The 16285-nt window shown below is 39.4% G+C and overlaps 1 protein-coding gene across 2 annotated transcripts; it reads left to right on the top strand.

Annotated features, from left to right (window-relative positions):
- Positions 1-8958: 8958 nt before the first annotated feature.
- On the top strand, positions 8959-13361 carry LOC115257228 (uncharacterized). Of its 2 annotated transcripts, XM_062851558.1 has the most exons (3): positions 8959-9427; positions 9498-9575; positions 9633-13361. In XM_062851558.1, exon 3 carries the CDS (start codon positions 11086-11088, stop codon positions 13354-13356), a length of 2271 nt encoding a protein of 756 aa, XP_062707542.1. In that variant the 5' UTR covers positions 8959-9427; positions 9498-9575; positions 9633-11085; the 3' UTR covers positions 13357-13361. The 2 variants fall into 2 exon arrangements, with proteins under 2 accessions (XP_062707542.1, XP_062707541.1); XM_062851557.1 differs by having other exon boundaries at positions 8959-9575.
- The last annotated feature ends 2924 nt before the right edge of the window (positions 13362-16285 follow it).

Below are 16285 nucleotides of genomic sequence, written 5' to 3'. Positions count from 1 at the left end.
CGGTATTCTTATTAGGTCCATAAGCACATTCTCCTACATATTCTTTGTATATCTCTTGGCAGATTTTCATGGTAATTTACCAATCACATTCTTGGATGCATATATTCCAGTTCAAATTGAAGACCCTTCAGATATTTCACCAAAAGTTTCTCTAGAAAAAAAAACTCCATGCCTAAGAAACTCCTCCATGAATTATTGCAGAAATTTCTTTAATGAATCTTTCAGAAATCATCCATGGATTCCAGACATTCTAACAGCGCTTTGTTTTTAGAAAATGAAAAGTCCAGAGTTATTTCAGAAATTTCTTCAAGGTTTCTTTAAAAAAATCCTTATGTTCCTTTAGAAATACTTTTAAGAGATGCCTTAAGTTCCTCCATAAATTTTCCAAAGAATTTCTATAGAGAGCATCCAGAAATGGCCCCATTGATTTTTAAGAAATTCCATAAATTGGGTCACGCAAAAATGATCATTTTCACCCCCGCCCCCCCCCCTAAGGCACACTTTTTGTAAAGGAGCTCCTCTAAAATACCACACTTTTCGGAACCTTTCCCTCCTCAAAGCATGTCGGTACTAATGCTTACATAGTAATACCAGGGTTCTTTCAGGAATTCCTCCATCAGTTACTTCTAAAAATCTTACAGGGCTTTTTCTATAAATTTCTTCATGGAATGTCTCCAGGAAATTCTCCAGATGTTCTTTTATGATTTTGTTTAGTGATTCCAGTAGATATTTTTTCAGTGATTTTTGCAAAAAAAATCACATAGAGGTTTCTTATTTAGTTCCTCCGATTATGCCTCCATGTATTATACCAGAAACTCATCCTGAAATGCTTTCAAACTTATCATTAGAATTTTTTACTCGGATTCTTTAAAAAAAATAAGATATATCTTCAGTAACAATTCCTAAAAAATTATATACATTTTCGTTTGGAAATTTTTAGAAACCTTTACAGAAGTTAAAGTATTTCCCCAGACATTCTTTCAGGGATTCCTTTTAATATATCTTCATCAATTCCTCTGGGAATTCATTCAGAACATCCTCCATGAATTTTGGTTAGAGATTTCTCTTGGATTTTTTCTAAATATTTATCAATAAATCCAAGAATAAACCCTTGCAGGAGTTCCACCAAGGCATTCTGAGAGAGAGTTTATAGAAATTTATTAAGCAACTCTTTCTAGAACTATTCCAGAAAATTCCCTGGGATTCTTCCATATAATCCTGCAGGGATCGGTTCAAGAATATTTATTTAGACAATTAATTCAATAATTCCTCCAAGCATCTAAAACTTACTAAGGAATTCCTTCTGAAATATCACTAAACCATCCTAAGACAGCGTTTCTAAAACTATGGGTCGCGGGCCGATTTTTGGTGGGTCGCGAAGGCTTGGGCGATATTGTAATAAATGCCTTGATTAATTTATGTCAAATGGCCATATTCTACTTTACGAATACTCGCTTGAAGAATCGCTATAGCTATTTCATATTATTTCTCTTTATTGATTTCTCTTTATTCGAAAGGAAAATTACTAAGCACTAACTTGAAACTTAAACTGTTCGAAACGTTCATTTTGCCATATTTTATTTCATGCGATTTTATGTTTTTTAATACAACCTGTCGGGCTCAAGAGCGAATAAAAGTGGCATTAAATTCATGTGTTCGGTTTGTGTATAACCTCAAACGCTTAGACTATGTAACACAACACACCCGCAACAAACATTGTTGGGCAATACTTTTTTAAGTTTCTATGAAACACGAAACTGCATCTTATTACATAAAATAATGTTATGCAATTCAGTATTATAATTTATATTTTATCTAACTCATTTTGGTGTCATAATAGCCATTTTTTTCCGAACTGGTTCATTATGCAACTGAAATGAGTTGCATAATGAAAAATAGTTGTATAATATTCATTATGCAACTCCATTTAGTTGCATTATGAACATTATGCAACTCAAATGAGTTGCATTATGAAAAAATCATTGCATAAAATTTTGTATGGAACTCGTTGCAAAACTCGATTTTTTCAACACTCTTCGTTTTTATATACGACTCGTGCTGAAAAAAATCAACTTTTTGCAACTCGTTACATAAATAACTGTATTATCAAAACAGCCTGCTTATTTATACTCTAAATTACGTAGTAATTTCGTAGTAACAGAATAAGAAACTATTTAATTCCAGCACATCATTCATCACTCTACGCAGGTTCATTTTTCGTTAGGGGTGTCAATATATGGAATTCTTTGCCTATTGTGCTTAAGAATCAAAATTCTATGTTTAATTTAAGAAGCAATGCAAAGTCCATTGTAGTTTATTGTTTATTAGAATTAAAGTTGTAGTATTCAGTAATCGTTTTAGATGTTTTGGTGACTAACTCCATGCAATACTTCGTAGCGAATAAAAGATGTCAATCTCATACTGCGTGTTAAATAAATAAATAAATATAATAAATAAATAAAAATAAATAAATAAAGTTAGGTTTTGCAGTTATTCTATTCAAATATTTGTATTATGAATTTTATTTTGGAGAATATTGAATAATAAAATAGATAGAAAACCAACACGGCGTCCCGTTTCACCTTAAACATTCTTAGAGAACTCGCTTGACCGTCCATCAATACTATAATTCTAAAAATTCTATTTGATGTTAACCCACTTTCCGCAAATAATGCCGTAACTAGCGTTTTCAACAGCATATGATTGATGGTTTTAAAAATGTTTGCATGAGAAAACACACCAAAATGCCAAATAATTTCCTTTAATTTTAATGGGATTTTTTGGAGTTCTGCAGAAGCATAAAACTAGCACTCTATGTACAGAGGCTATGTATAAATTTTATGTTATCTTTATTTTGGAAATGTTTGATAGAATTCCTGAAATCGGTGGCGTTCTGGAGTGTTTCATGGAAACAGACTGATTAAGTTTGCATTGGAAACTCGCAAACTAATCTTAATTTCTTAAGACAGAGTAGTGAAACTGATTACTTGGGCGTCTCAGCCTTACTGTGACTTTTCCAAAAATCGGAAAAAAACAGTATCTATAAAAAAAAAAAAATATAAATTCGTAAGATTGAGTGGTACGATTCGTTCGTATGTTTAGCAAAGTCTATGAAAGCGACAAATTGTATTTATTAAAAAAGTCTGCCCAAATTTTCTAAAATAACGTACGTAGTGGGTCGCCAAATTCTTTAACAATCAAAAGTGGTTCGCAACCTGGAAAAGTTTGAGAACCCCTGTCCTAAGATGTTAAGAAAAGTGCACCACGTTGGCGTAGTGCGCGTTCAGCGAGCCTGCCTGGGTCATATTGACGCCAAAATCTAACTATGGTTAAGACTCCTTCAGTAGCATAAGGACTTTTCATGAATGCCAGTAAGAGATTACCTCTGCCCGTGTAGCTGCCGGCTTAGAATAGCACTACGGACCCCCTGATCCGGGGGTAAAAGTCCACCAAACAGGGGACCCCAACCCAAGGCGTCAGGCGACCCGTGCTGATGGATGAATGGTTGAGGGGGTTTAAAAGATGCTCGATCGTTAACAGAGCCCATAACGTGGGTAGATCACCTTTTTGGGTTGCGTTACGGAGTAAGATCCACCAAACCGAAATCTAAAGTTGTCTTATTTTTCAGTTTTTGAATATGGGTTCTGGTAATTCAAGGAATCATAGTATTTAGTCCTTCTATAGGACAAACATCTGAAAAGTGACTTTCACCAATGCTTGTTCTGAAATTGTCTACCAAGTTTCTAGCTGATGTAGTTACAAAGCTATTGTGCATCGATTTTCGCTAAAAACAACATATAATTTTAAATCGATATTTTCTAATTATCTATTGGTTTCAATACATCATTGGTAGGGTAATGAAGCAAGCTTTCCAACAAACAGGTGGTTTTTTGAAATAGTTGAACAATTGTAAGAAAAACGGTAAAAGAAGAAAAAGAAAAAGGCATGAAATTCGCATTTTGTTATTCGGCATCATTTTTTCCCACACATTTCCAGGCCCAAAATCAGTATAAGGTCAAACTTTAGGTCTACACTAACGATTTTCAATGCGAAATGCTGCGGTAAACTGCGGTCTTGGGAGATTCAGTGTGTTTTTTTTTCTCATAGGAACGCCTCTTGAGATTGAATGACGATTCTCAAAAATTTTAATCAAATTCCCTTTGAAACTCATTTTTGAAGTAAATCCACAATATTTTGATCATTTCAAGAGAACAAAACAAAAAAAAATAAATAAAATTAAACAAATCCAAACTTTTTGTATATTATCAGTTATTCGATCATTTTGAAAATACGGCCTTTTCAAAATTTATAAAACTAAGAAATCCTAGAAAATTTGATAACAATATTTTTTTCAGATACAATTGTTGGAGGAGCTCCTGAATAAGTCCCTAGGGAATACCTAGAGGAACCAAAGATTTTTTTTGAAATTTTTTTGGAAAAAATAAGGAAAAATTCTGGTAACTGGACTGGTTGATCGCGAACTGATTTTAAGTGGGTCGCGAAAGCTTGGACGGTGTCATAATAAATGTGTTCATTAACGTATGCCAAATGATAGTGTTAGTCATTTTCAAGTTTACAAATACTCTCTTGAAGCATCGTTAGGGGCTGTCCATAAACCACGTGGTCATTTTTTTGGGACTTTTCAAACCCCCCCCCCCCCCCCCGCGTGGTCATTAGTCCATACAAAAATTTTCATATGTCCATACAAAATGGTCATTGGTCGAAACCCCCCCCCCCTCATGACCACGTGGTTTATGGACAGCCCCTTAGAGTTAGTTCTAGAAATACGTTCTGAAATCGTTTGATTCGGAAACTATTCTGGTATACTTTTAGATTTTCTTTGTGTTCTCTAGAAAAAGATTTTTTTGTTTAATATCTTTGTATTTTTGAATTTTAACTTAAGCTAATTCTTCACACTCTAGAAAAAGAGTTTAAGTTATTGTTTGCAGTTAGAACTTTGCGTAATTTTTATTTTTTTATCTGTATTAATGAGATTTTTAGCCCTTGGCTAGTTCATCTCGGGACCGTTTTATTTCCCTTACGAAGGAAGAATTCACATTTTGCGAGTTTGTCGGGAGTGGGATTCGATCCTAAGTCCTCAGCTTGATAGTCAAGTGTTCTAACCAACACACCAGGTCCACTCCACAAACTTTGCGTTAGATAAACACACCAATCCTGACCAATCAGTCAGAAATATTTTCTCGACTCCCTGAGCATATCTCAAGTAGCATTTTAAGTTTTGTTCTGCTCTACAAGAGATCTTCATGACCAATTTTATAAAACTTGCAATAAAACTGAATCATACATCAAAACCTCTTGATAACCTCTTTAAGAGCATCTTCCGGCTAAGTGGACCACTCTCGGAGAGGTTTTGCAAACCGCATTAAGAGTAGCAAAAACCCCGTTTTAAAACCTAGTTGAAAAATTTTCCATTCACGATTGTTGTTGTTTTTTTTTTCAACAAAAATTATGACAGCTCAAGATGCAGAGAAGCTTCTTCGATGGCTCGTAATTTTTTGGTATTTAGTGATTGATAATGTTGAATTCATCAAAAAACACTTTTGTGCAAATGCAAATTTGGAGAATGATGTGAATTGTTAGAGAACTCGACTGTTCTTCAAAATATCAAGACAATTGAAAGGAAAAACAAAAATATGTAGTACAATATGCTATATTATGAAAGAAGTGGGTAAAAATTATTCTACCACTACAAAATAAAAATGAACATATTTGATTTTTAACATGTGATAAAGTTGGTATCAATAAACTGCACGCCCGATGGTCATAAGACAGAATGCCTAAAATAGTTGAAAAATTTGCTTCAATTCGATGAAAAACCAGGCCATACTAATTCGGAGCCATGTAGTTTTACATACCAGATGAGATATGCACATATATATGATGATATTGTAGAGAAATTTAAAAAATATGTTTTATCAGATATGAAATTTAGCGACTTGTGTACTTTTCAATGGTTTGAAAATTTTGATTGTCTTCAGCTTAGACGTGGGCGCCGCCGCGCCGCCGCCGCCAGTTAAATTGACCCAGCGCGCTGCTGTTCATATTTTTCCACGCCGCCGAACAAAATTTCCAACGCCGATGAGAAAACGACAAACATTTGTTCTCGCCAACCTGTTTAAATCTGATACCAATAAGTGGTAATTTTTAAACAGATTTCGCATTATCAGGCGTATTTTTCTGAAGTTTTTCTTGTGAATCTTTTTTTTTTTTGGTGATTTCGTTTAATGATTTCTTACAGAAGATCCTCAGTATTTTTTTAAGTACTAAACGGAACTCTTTTGAAAACCATTACGGATTATCAACACAATTCTTAGCGATTTTCTCATTCTTTGTGTATCTCTTGGAAGATTTTTATAGCAATATACGAATGACATTCCTGGAGGCATATAATCCATCAAATCTTCAGAAATTTCTATACACGACCCTCCAGAAATTTCACCAAGAATAGACGTGTGCGCCGAACATTCGGTGTGAACTCAGCGTCCATCGGCGTGGAACTTCTTAAACAATTATGAACAAAGTTAATTATTTTCTAATGATTGGATTACAACAAGTTGACATCTAGTTATGTGCTGCTGCAGAAATTTTCTGATTTTTATGATGTTAGGCTTTCTGAGAAGGGATACGAATTCTTCTAGAAAATTTTCCAGAATTCTTTCAGAAGTTTCTCTAAGGATTCTTAGAAAATATCCGAATGTTCCTTTAGAAATATTTTTAGAGATGCCTTAAGTTCCTCTATAATTTTTTTAAAGAATTTCTATGGAGAACTTTCTGAAATGGCTCCATTGATTTATCAGAAATTTCATTAACCTTTCAGGACGCACGCATGTTTGATACTAAAACTGCATCGCGCTCGCGCTGTATACGGCGAGCGAAGTTTTTTTTTGATAGTGTTGTGCGTTAAATAGGTCGCACAAGAAAGGTCCATTTAAACCCCCTCCCCCGCTAAGGCGAATTTCTTGTATAGGACCTCTTCTGAAATTATCACACTTCTCGGAACCCCTCCCTGGACGTTGCCCTTTCATAAATAACTCCAGGAATTATATTTACATAGTAATCCCAGAATTCTTTGACATAAGGAAAGTTACCTATTTTCGGCCGTTTTGTTCTCTTCATTGTAGGGTTTTTTAGAACCTATTGAACTCAATTTTTTTTTCAAAATTTTCCTAAGGGGTTGTCCATAAACTACGTAGACTCTGAGGGGGGAGGGGGGTTTCAGGCCAAAGTCTACGGTCCATACAAATTCCGAAAATTTTGTATGAACAAAAGTCTACGAGGAGGGGGGGGGGTCTGAGATGACCAAAAATGAGTCTACGTAGTTTATGGACCTAATCAAGCTGAAGTTTCAAGAATTTTGGCCGACAAAAAGCCCTCATGACGAAGAGAACATAACTGACTATAATATCCTTGGTCATTTATTTGGAATTTTTTAGGAACCTTAACAGTTAAAGTATTCCTCCAGACATTCTTTCAGGGATTCCTTTAAAATATGTTCTTGAATTCATCCTGGAATTCTTTCAGAACATCCTCCATGAATTTTTGTAAGAGATTTCTCTTGGAAGTTTTCTAAATATTGATTAACAAATCCTTGTAGAAAATCAATATAGGGTTTCTGAGGGAGAGTTTTCAGCAATTTATTTAGGAACTCTTTTTAGAACTATTTCAGAAAATTCCCTGAGATATACTTTCACATAATCCTGCAGGGATTCGTTCAAGTATATCTCCAAGGATTTCTTCAGGAATTAGAAAGACAATTTATTCAGATATTCCTCCAAGGGTCATTTTTTCAGAAATTCTTCCATGGGCTCCTTCTAAATATTACTAAGGAATGCCTTCTGAAATATCACTTGAGACACCTTCAGTAGTTTAAGGGTTTTTCATTGTTGTCAGTAAGAGATTACCTTTCAAAAATATTTCCTGGGATTCCTTCAGAGACTCCTGCGGGAATTCTTTGAGATATTCCTCCACAGATGTTCAGAAGTATTTTATGAAATAACGTAAACCAAGTAAGAGTTACTTTTCGAGGGTTACCTGAAGGAATTTCTAAGGAAATGTTTAAAAATATTCCTGATGAAATTTAATTTTATTGAAACTATTTCAGAAACAAACGTTGGGGGAGCTCCTGATGAAGTCCCTGGGGAATACGTGGAGGAACTCCTGAGATTCGCCACAGAAGTTCAGTTTATTGGACGCAGTGGCTTAATTTCCCCAACAGAGGGGTAGGAAAAAACTGCTGAGATGGCTTTGGAGGAATATTTAGCAGAATTTTATGAGAAATTTCTGAAAATCCTTGAAGGCATTTCTGAAAGATGTCTATGAGGAGTTTCTGAATTAAATCATGAAGAAGTTTCTGAAGCAATCCTTGAAAAAAAAAATCTTCAGAAATCTGTGAAGATATTGCAGACAAAGGTACTAGAAGAATTCTTGAATAAATCTGTTAATGAATTTTTGAAGGGTGATTTGGGATTGGGACAAACCCTGCAAGAACTCTTGAACATACTTCTGGATTGTTGGAAGAATTTATTGCGCAATGTCTGAATGATATTAAATTTCCAGATACAATTTCCCTAGAGGAACTTGTGAAGTATTCTTTAAGGAATCGCCAGAAGAAGTTTCTAAAAATGTGATATTTTTAAGGAACGTCTGAAGCAATGTGTGGATAACTGGAGAATGCTGTGCAATAATTCCAAGAAGAATTTTCTGAGATATTCCTGGAGAAACGTTAAGATATACATCCTGATGTGATTTCTAAAGGAACTTGATACCATTCAAAAAGTGTCTTGGGAACCACTGCAGGTTTGAGCACCACTGCCCTAAACAACGTCCGCCGCTGGAGTGAGCACCATTGCCCTATGCAGCTTTCATTGCACAGTGGTTCACGTTCCACTTTTTTCGGGTCGTTTTACCAAGGTGATCTACGGAGCAATTTCCATCTGTAAAGTCATGATGAACCCCTGTTAAAGCGTTTGTTTTTCTATCTGTATTTTTATGTTTTGCTGTCAGTCAATGTGCTGTCAGTTATCACGCTTCCGATATTGCTGTCACATGTTAAAAGCGAACCGAAGACAAGAACCATATATGCGCCACCTAGTTGTTGAGCTTGGTAACAGAACGAATTATATCAAATTTGAAATTATTACGCAGTAGAGAACGCAATTACGTCGTAGAGAATCAACCATAGTACAATAGTTTAATAATACCTAGGAATGACGATTTGGTCAAACTCTCTCTCTCTACAATCGACCAATGTAAGGAAATTGCGTCGCAGAAATTAAGTCTAAATCAATCTAGGTCGCGTCGGTCATATCACTATTGTGGAGTGCTTCGAATCGAGTAGTTGATTCTTGTCGGAGTGATTTTTTCAAGTGAATCGTTGAAATCTAATAAGATTTATACTGAATTTGAAGTGAGTTTTCGGTCCGTTTAAGTCGTTTAAATTATTTGAAATATTTATGAAAGAATTTATTTGTATCTAGTATCGAATTTGTCGAGTGTGAACATCGAGTTAGAGGAAGTCTAACTAGTAATTAAAGTGATTGATTCTGGGAATTCAGGTAAGCCTATCTATTGAGTTAGTGAGCAAATGATTAAATCTAAACCGCGTTGTGTAGGACCGTGAAGCCCAAGCAACGTGGGCGGCAAGTGTGGGGCCAGTTTCCGGCCAGTCTACGGTCCAGCTACTCTTTTGGACTTCGTTAGTAGCTCGCTCGTCGTTCGCAGCATCGAGGACACAAACCTCTCGAGCAGTTTGGCCTACCCATCCGAAATTGATGTCGTGTAACACCGCAAGCACATTTTGAACGTGGACTCGTCAGTTAATAAGTCGCATGGCGCAGCCGAGATTGATAGACGGCTTCACTCCACATCTCTAGGGGACATCTATACCCCGAAATTCACGCCAGCGCGCGAGCCACGTGGGTTGTTCCGACACATTCCTTGGTGACGACCTAAGGTAGGTTTTGGCCCACTCTGCGATCTTTGTCCTTGGCGAGATTCGTCGTCGCAGGAAGTCCGACGCGGGATAGTCGTTGCGGATATCATCGACAAGGTTAGACCGGTCCATATTTGCTCTTAAATCTGCTAGAATAGAAAACAGATTGATATTATTTAAAGTTACACCAAAGCTTTAAAAACGTGACGTCACAAGTAGGAAGTAGGAGGTTTTCTTGAATTCTTTTGAATAAAAGAAGGTTTTTTTAGAGTTAGTTTGAACAACTCGATAAATTCGATCGTTTTATGAAACGCGATCGTAATTTCGAAATAGTTAAATAAACCTACTTCAAGTTTGGTAAAAGCCTTCACAAGTTTTCTTCGTCACGCAATAAAGTTTGTTTTTTGAATTCTAGATTGATTCTTACTTAGTTATAAGCGGCTCATTTCCCCAATTTGATTGGTTATCGAGAGTAAGTATTTTATTTTTAGTTTTGTTTGATGAAAGTTGGTTGGTGAGTACTAATCTGGTTGATTGGCTAAAGACGTTTGCGTGTGTTGAAGTGCGACTTCGGTTCTGATCGAAAATTGACCTGCCCTGAGTCTGGCGGTCTCATCCGGGTAATTCTAGCAGAGCTAACGGTCCTCCTTTGACGGAGGTGGCGCTTAAGCCGTTAGTTTAAAGAACAGGACGGAACGTTACATTTTGGCGCCCAACGTGGGGCCCGAAGTTGATTAGAATTTGCCAATATTTGAAGTTTGATAGGTATTTTTCAAATTGGTTGATTGAATAATCAGTCTGTTTGGAATCTAGAAGTTAAGAAATTTGGTTAGGTTTATTGAATTTGGTTGGTTTTGGTTAGATCTAAGAATTGAATTCGAAATTAGTTTAAAATTTGAATAATTAGTTGAATAAGTTGAATTTGAATTATTTTTCCTCTACTTTTGCTAAGTTTTGAGCAAATTTGCTTGAACTCACAAACAATTTTCAAATAGTGCTGTAATAAAGTTGAATTGTTTTGTTTCTGCTGTCAATTTCGCGGTTGTCAAAGAGTTTGTGATTGGTTTTGTGGTTGGAACAGGAATTATATGAACCTAACTGAGTTTGATAGTGATAAAAAGTAAATTTTCATAATGGAGTGGTACCGAATCTATGCCGATGACCTCGATAACGAAGAGCTGGACTATGAGCTGGCAATTCGCGCATGTCCTCTTGTAGGCGGCCAGGAGACGCGTCGAAGGGAATTGAGGAACCTTCTCCGTGGTCCGAATTCGTCGAGAACGCTGGTCGTTGCCGATCATATGATGCAGGCGGATCTCGAGATAGTACCGTACAAGCTGCAAGAAATCGAAAGGATTATGATTGATGAATCGAGCAGAGGTATGCTGTCGAGATTGGTCCATTACCATCAGAGAGTTCGTCGTTACGTCCCGCATAATCCAGTAGAGCTCGAGAATCGTCGACGTTTGTTGGAGTTGGTCGATGATTTGGCCAGAAGGTACTTCCAGGTGGACTTCCGTATGATGGAGACTCCAGTACCGCAGGACGAAATCAGGGACCTACCGGCAGCGAACTCGCCGCGGTTTATCATGCAGCCACCGGATGCCATACGTCCAGGAGATGGTGAACAGGTTAGAAGTGGCTCGTTGATGAATCCCGGTCGACCGAATTCCACAGGCTCGGTAAATTTGGAAGGTGCAGTGGGCGGTGATATCGGATCCGTTTCAGTAAATCGTCAGCCGGCACTGAACGATCTCGAACCAGCAGTGGTAAATCCTAGACCAGAAAGAGGTGCATTCCATTTGTGGCGTACCGGAGGTTCCCAGCCGCAGTACACAGGAGCGATTCCTCGTGCTGCTAGACCATCCGCTCCGGACTTTGTACAGTCGCCACCGCAGATGGTTTCGTCGGTTAATTTCAATCTCCAAAATCCACAAGGTCATGTACACAGCATTCCTAATTCGTATCCAGCCCAAGAGATCATCGAGAATCATCAGCAATTCAGACGCCAACAGCAGGAAGATCTGTCGCAGCCGAGGAGTGATCAGCATCCTCAAAGGGGCGATGAGGTTCGTCAGACACCGAGGATAACGGCTGAAAACATAAACATGAATGAGTACGTGCATTGCTCACAGATCGAGGCTTATGTGAAGAGATGTGTGGAGCAGATAACCCAGCAAGGAACAAGATATTCTATCGGACAAGACAATGTGGTGAACAACTTGGCAGATGAAGTCGCGCAAGTGCGTTTCGCGGATCATGAGGTGCAGAACAGTCTACCAAACCGGATAATTCCACCGCAGTCGATGAATTTGCGTGAACCGAGCCCACCTCTTCAACTAAGTGGATCTCGTCCGGATGCTCGGAGTACACCGAGACAAAATACCGCGAATCTGCATCGAACTTTCGCCGCTGAAGGAAATAGATTTGTTCCGGTTCAGTTTGGAAACATTCTTAATCCTAGACCGGCCGTAGAATCACCTGGGATACCAAGATACCAACCTGATGTCGATGGCTATCGTGGAAATCTACCGCCAAGAAGACAACCCCATCAACAGTGTGCGATCATCGAGAAGTGGCCGAAATTCACCGGAGATACGAATACCGTTCCCGTTACCGACTTTTTAAGGCAGATCGACATTCTATGCCGATCGTACGATATCAGCAAGCAGGAGCTCCGTATGCACGCCCATCTTTTGTTTAAGGACAACGCTTATGTTTGGTACACGACATACGAGGAGAAGTTCAATTCGTGGGAAACGCTGGAAGTCTATCTCAAAATGAGATACGACAATCCTAACAGAGACAGGCTGATACGCGAAGAGATGCGCAATCGTAAGCAGCGCCCGAACGAGCTCTTCAGTGCTTTCTTAGCCGATATGGAGATGTTAGCTCAACGTATGATCCGGAAAATGTCAGAAGCCGAGAAATTTGAGATGATAGTTGAGAACATGAAACTCTCGTACAAGCGGCGTCTAGCGTTGGAGCCAATTCAGTCGATAGACCATTTGGCCCAGATGTGCTACAAATTTGACGCGCTTGAGAGTAATTTGTATCAGGTTTACAACCAGTCAAAGTCTGTACACCATGTCGCGTTGGAAGATGAGGGAAACGAGGATTATTTGGATGCTTCAGAAGCCGAAGTTTATGCGCTGCGTTCCAAGATGATGCAAAACCGAAATAGAGCACCAGGGAAAACAGCTTCGGAAACCAAGTCTTCCAATGAGCAAAAACCATCGGAAATGACTTGCTGGAACTGCAATACGGCGGGTCATCTATGGCGCGATTGTGATAAACGGAAGAGAATCTTCTGTCATATTTGCGGAATGATGGACACAACGGCGTTCAAGTGTCCAAACCAGCATAACCTTCGTTACGAAGACGAAGAGCCAAAAAACGATTAGTTGAGGACGATTCTGGGAGTCATTGTCCTCCTACGAGTGATGTGAAGATTCCCAACGCTGTATTTTCCTACTTTGAACGAGTTTTCCAAATCAACACTTCCGTTTCCCGATGCCCGCATCTGAAGGTCAGAATATTGTCAGAAGAAATCGAAGGATTAGCCGATACTGGAGCCAGTATTTCAATCATCAGCGCCTTAGACTTGATCGAAAAGCTAGGACTCCAAATTCATCCAGTGCCTCTCCAAGTTAAAACCGCTGATGGAACTGGATACCACTGTCACGGATACGTCAACGTCCCATTTTCATTCGGGAATGTCACCCATGTTCTTCCAACAATCATCGTTCCAGAAATCACCAAAAAGCTCATATTGGGAATGGACTTTCTTAATAAGTTTGGTTTCCGTTTGACCGCCTCTAAGAATGAATCAGTTTCCAACAGCTCTTCAGGAACCGTTTTGCCTGAAATAAATCAACTAGACGTTTGCTTCGTGGAAGACTATTTTGGGAATAACAACGAGACGGTTTGCTTCGAATTACTTCCTTGCGAAGTAAACGAAACGCCTAAAATTGAGTTAGATCCAAGTTTGGAAATGCCCACGGTGGAAATTCCAGAATCGCACATGCACCATGCCGAAGATTTGCAAACGGAACACCCTCTGAGTGAGGCGGAACGGCAAATGCTATTTGATGCTGTCCAGACTCTCCCTGCGACAAAGGAAGGACAATTAGGGAGAACAGCTCTATTAAAACACCAAATCGACCTTGTTCCGGGAGCAAAACCAAAGAAATTTCCTTCCTATCGTTGGTCCCCGTCAGTTGAAAGCGTAATCGATGCAGAGGTTGAGAGAATGAAGAAGTTAGGGGTCATTGAAGAATGTCCTCAAGCCGTTGATTTTCTGAACCCTTTACTACCCATCAAAAAAGCTAATGGGAAATGGCGCATATGCCTTGACTCACGAAGGTTGAACCAGTTCACCAAAAGGGATGAGTTCCCGTTCCCGAATATGATGTCCATATTACAGCGAATACCGAAATCCAAATATTTCACTGTAATAGACCTCAGTGAATCCTACTACCAAGTTGCCTTAGACGAGTCTTCCAAGAACATGACGGCGTTTCGTACGGCCAAGAACCTTTACCGGTTTACCGTAATGCCGTTCGGCTTATCCAACGCTCCGGCAACCATGGCTCGCCTTATGGCTCGAGTATTGGGTCACGACTTGGAGCCGAGGGTTTATGTATACCTCGATGACATAATCATCGTTTCTAATAGTTTGGAGGAACATCTTGAGCTGATTAGAGAAGTAGCTCGGAGACTTCGTAACGCGGGTCTCACGATAAATTTACAGAAAAGTAAATTTTGTCAGACGAAGATCCGGTATTTGGGGTACGTCCTCTCAGAAGACGGCTTGTCCATGGACATTAGCAAGATACAGCCTGTCCTAGAGTACCCCGTACCCAAGACGATAAAGGACATAAGAAGACTCCTCGGATTGGCTGGATTTTACCAAAAATTCATACCCAATTATTCAGAAGTTACTAGTCCTATCTCCGATTTGCTGAAAAAGAACCGTAAGAAGTTCACCTGGACAGCAGAAGCTGATGACGCACTAACGAGACTAAAAACCCTTCTAGTAACAGCACCAGTACTCGCGAACCCGGACTTTACGAGAACTTTCGTGATAGAGACGGACAGCTCGGACCTCGCTATAGGAGCGGTGCTGACGCAGAACATTGAGGGAGAAAGGCGACCAGTAGCGTACTTTTCTAAGAAGCTGTCAAGCACCCAGCGACGCTATAGCGCCACGGAAAGAGAGTGTCTCGCTGTCCTCTTGAGTATCGAGAACTTTAAACATTTCGTTGAGGGATCACAGTTCGTAGTACAAACCGATGCCATGAGTCTCACGTTTTTACGCAACATGTCCATCGAGAGCAAATCGCCTAGAATTGCCCGCTGGGCATTGAAACTGTCCAAGTATGATCTGCTGTTACAGTACCGTAAAGGTAGCGAAAACATCCCAGCAGATGCCTTGTCGAGAGCGGTTAACACAGTCGACGTTGTCCTTGGGGATCCCTACATCACTCAACTGAAGAGAATGATCGAGCAGTTTCCCGACAAGTACCGTGACTTCAACATTCAAGATGGAAAAATATACAAATTCGTCACAAATACGTCAGGTGCTGAAGATAACAGCTTCAGATGGAAGTACGTGGTACCCTTCAACGAACGACCAGATATCATGCGCAAAATTCACGAAGAAGCCCACCTTGGACCAGTCAAGACACTTGCCAAAATTCGTGAGCGGTTCTATTGGCCACGAATGGCAACCGAAGTGAAGAGATTTTGCTTCCGATGCGAAGTTTGCCGGGAATCAAAAGTGCCAAATTTGAACGTGACTCCTCGTTGCGGAAAACCAAAACTTTGCTCACGTCCGTGGGAGCTAATCTCCTTAGATTTTCTCGGACCATACCCGCGAAGCAGGAAAGGAAACGTTTGGATTTTGGTGGTCAGTGACTTCTTTTCCAAATTCGTGTTGGTGCAATGTATGCGAACTGCTACAGCCCAATCAGTTTGTGCATTCGTCGAAAACATGGTTTTCAATTTATTTGGCGCACCTGCCGTATGCATAACCGACAATGCACAAGTCTTTAAAGGCGAATTGTTCACCAAACTACTACAAAAGTATGCGGTTACTCACTGGAACCTCTCCGTGTACCATCCAGCGCCGAATCCCACCGAACGTGTCAATCGGGTTATCGTCACCGCGATCCGATGCTCGCTGAACCACAAGAAGGATCACAGGGACTGGGACGAATCTGTGCACCAGATTGCGAAGGCGATTCGCACGAACGTCCACGACAGTACGGGTTACACACCGTATTTTGTCAACTTCGGTCGGAATATGGTGAGCAGTGGAAACGAATATGA

Source organism: Aedes albopictus, chromosome 2, assembly GCF_035046485.1.
Source record: "Aedes albopictus strain Foshan chromosome 2, AalbF5, whole genome shotgun sequence".
Classification (NCBI taxonomy): Eukaryota; Metazoa; Arthropoda; class Insecta; order Diptera; family Culicidae; genus Aedes; species Aedes albopictus.
This window is presented reverse-complemented; position numbering and strand designations above follow the sequence as displayed.

Coding starts and splice junctions, on each gene's coding strand:
- LOC115257228 (XM_062851558.1), top strand. CDS start 11,086: ATGGAGTGGTACCGAATCTATGCCGATGACCTCGATAACGAAGAGCTG.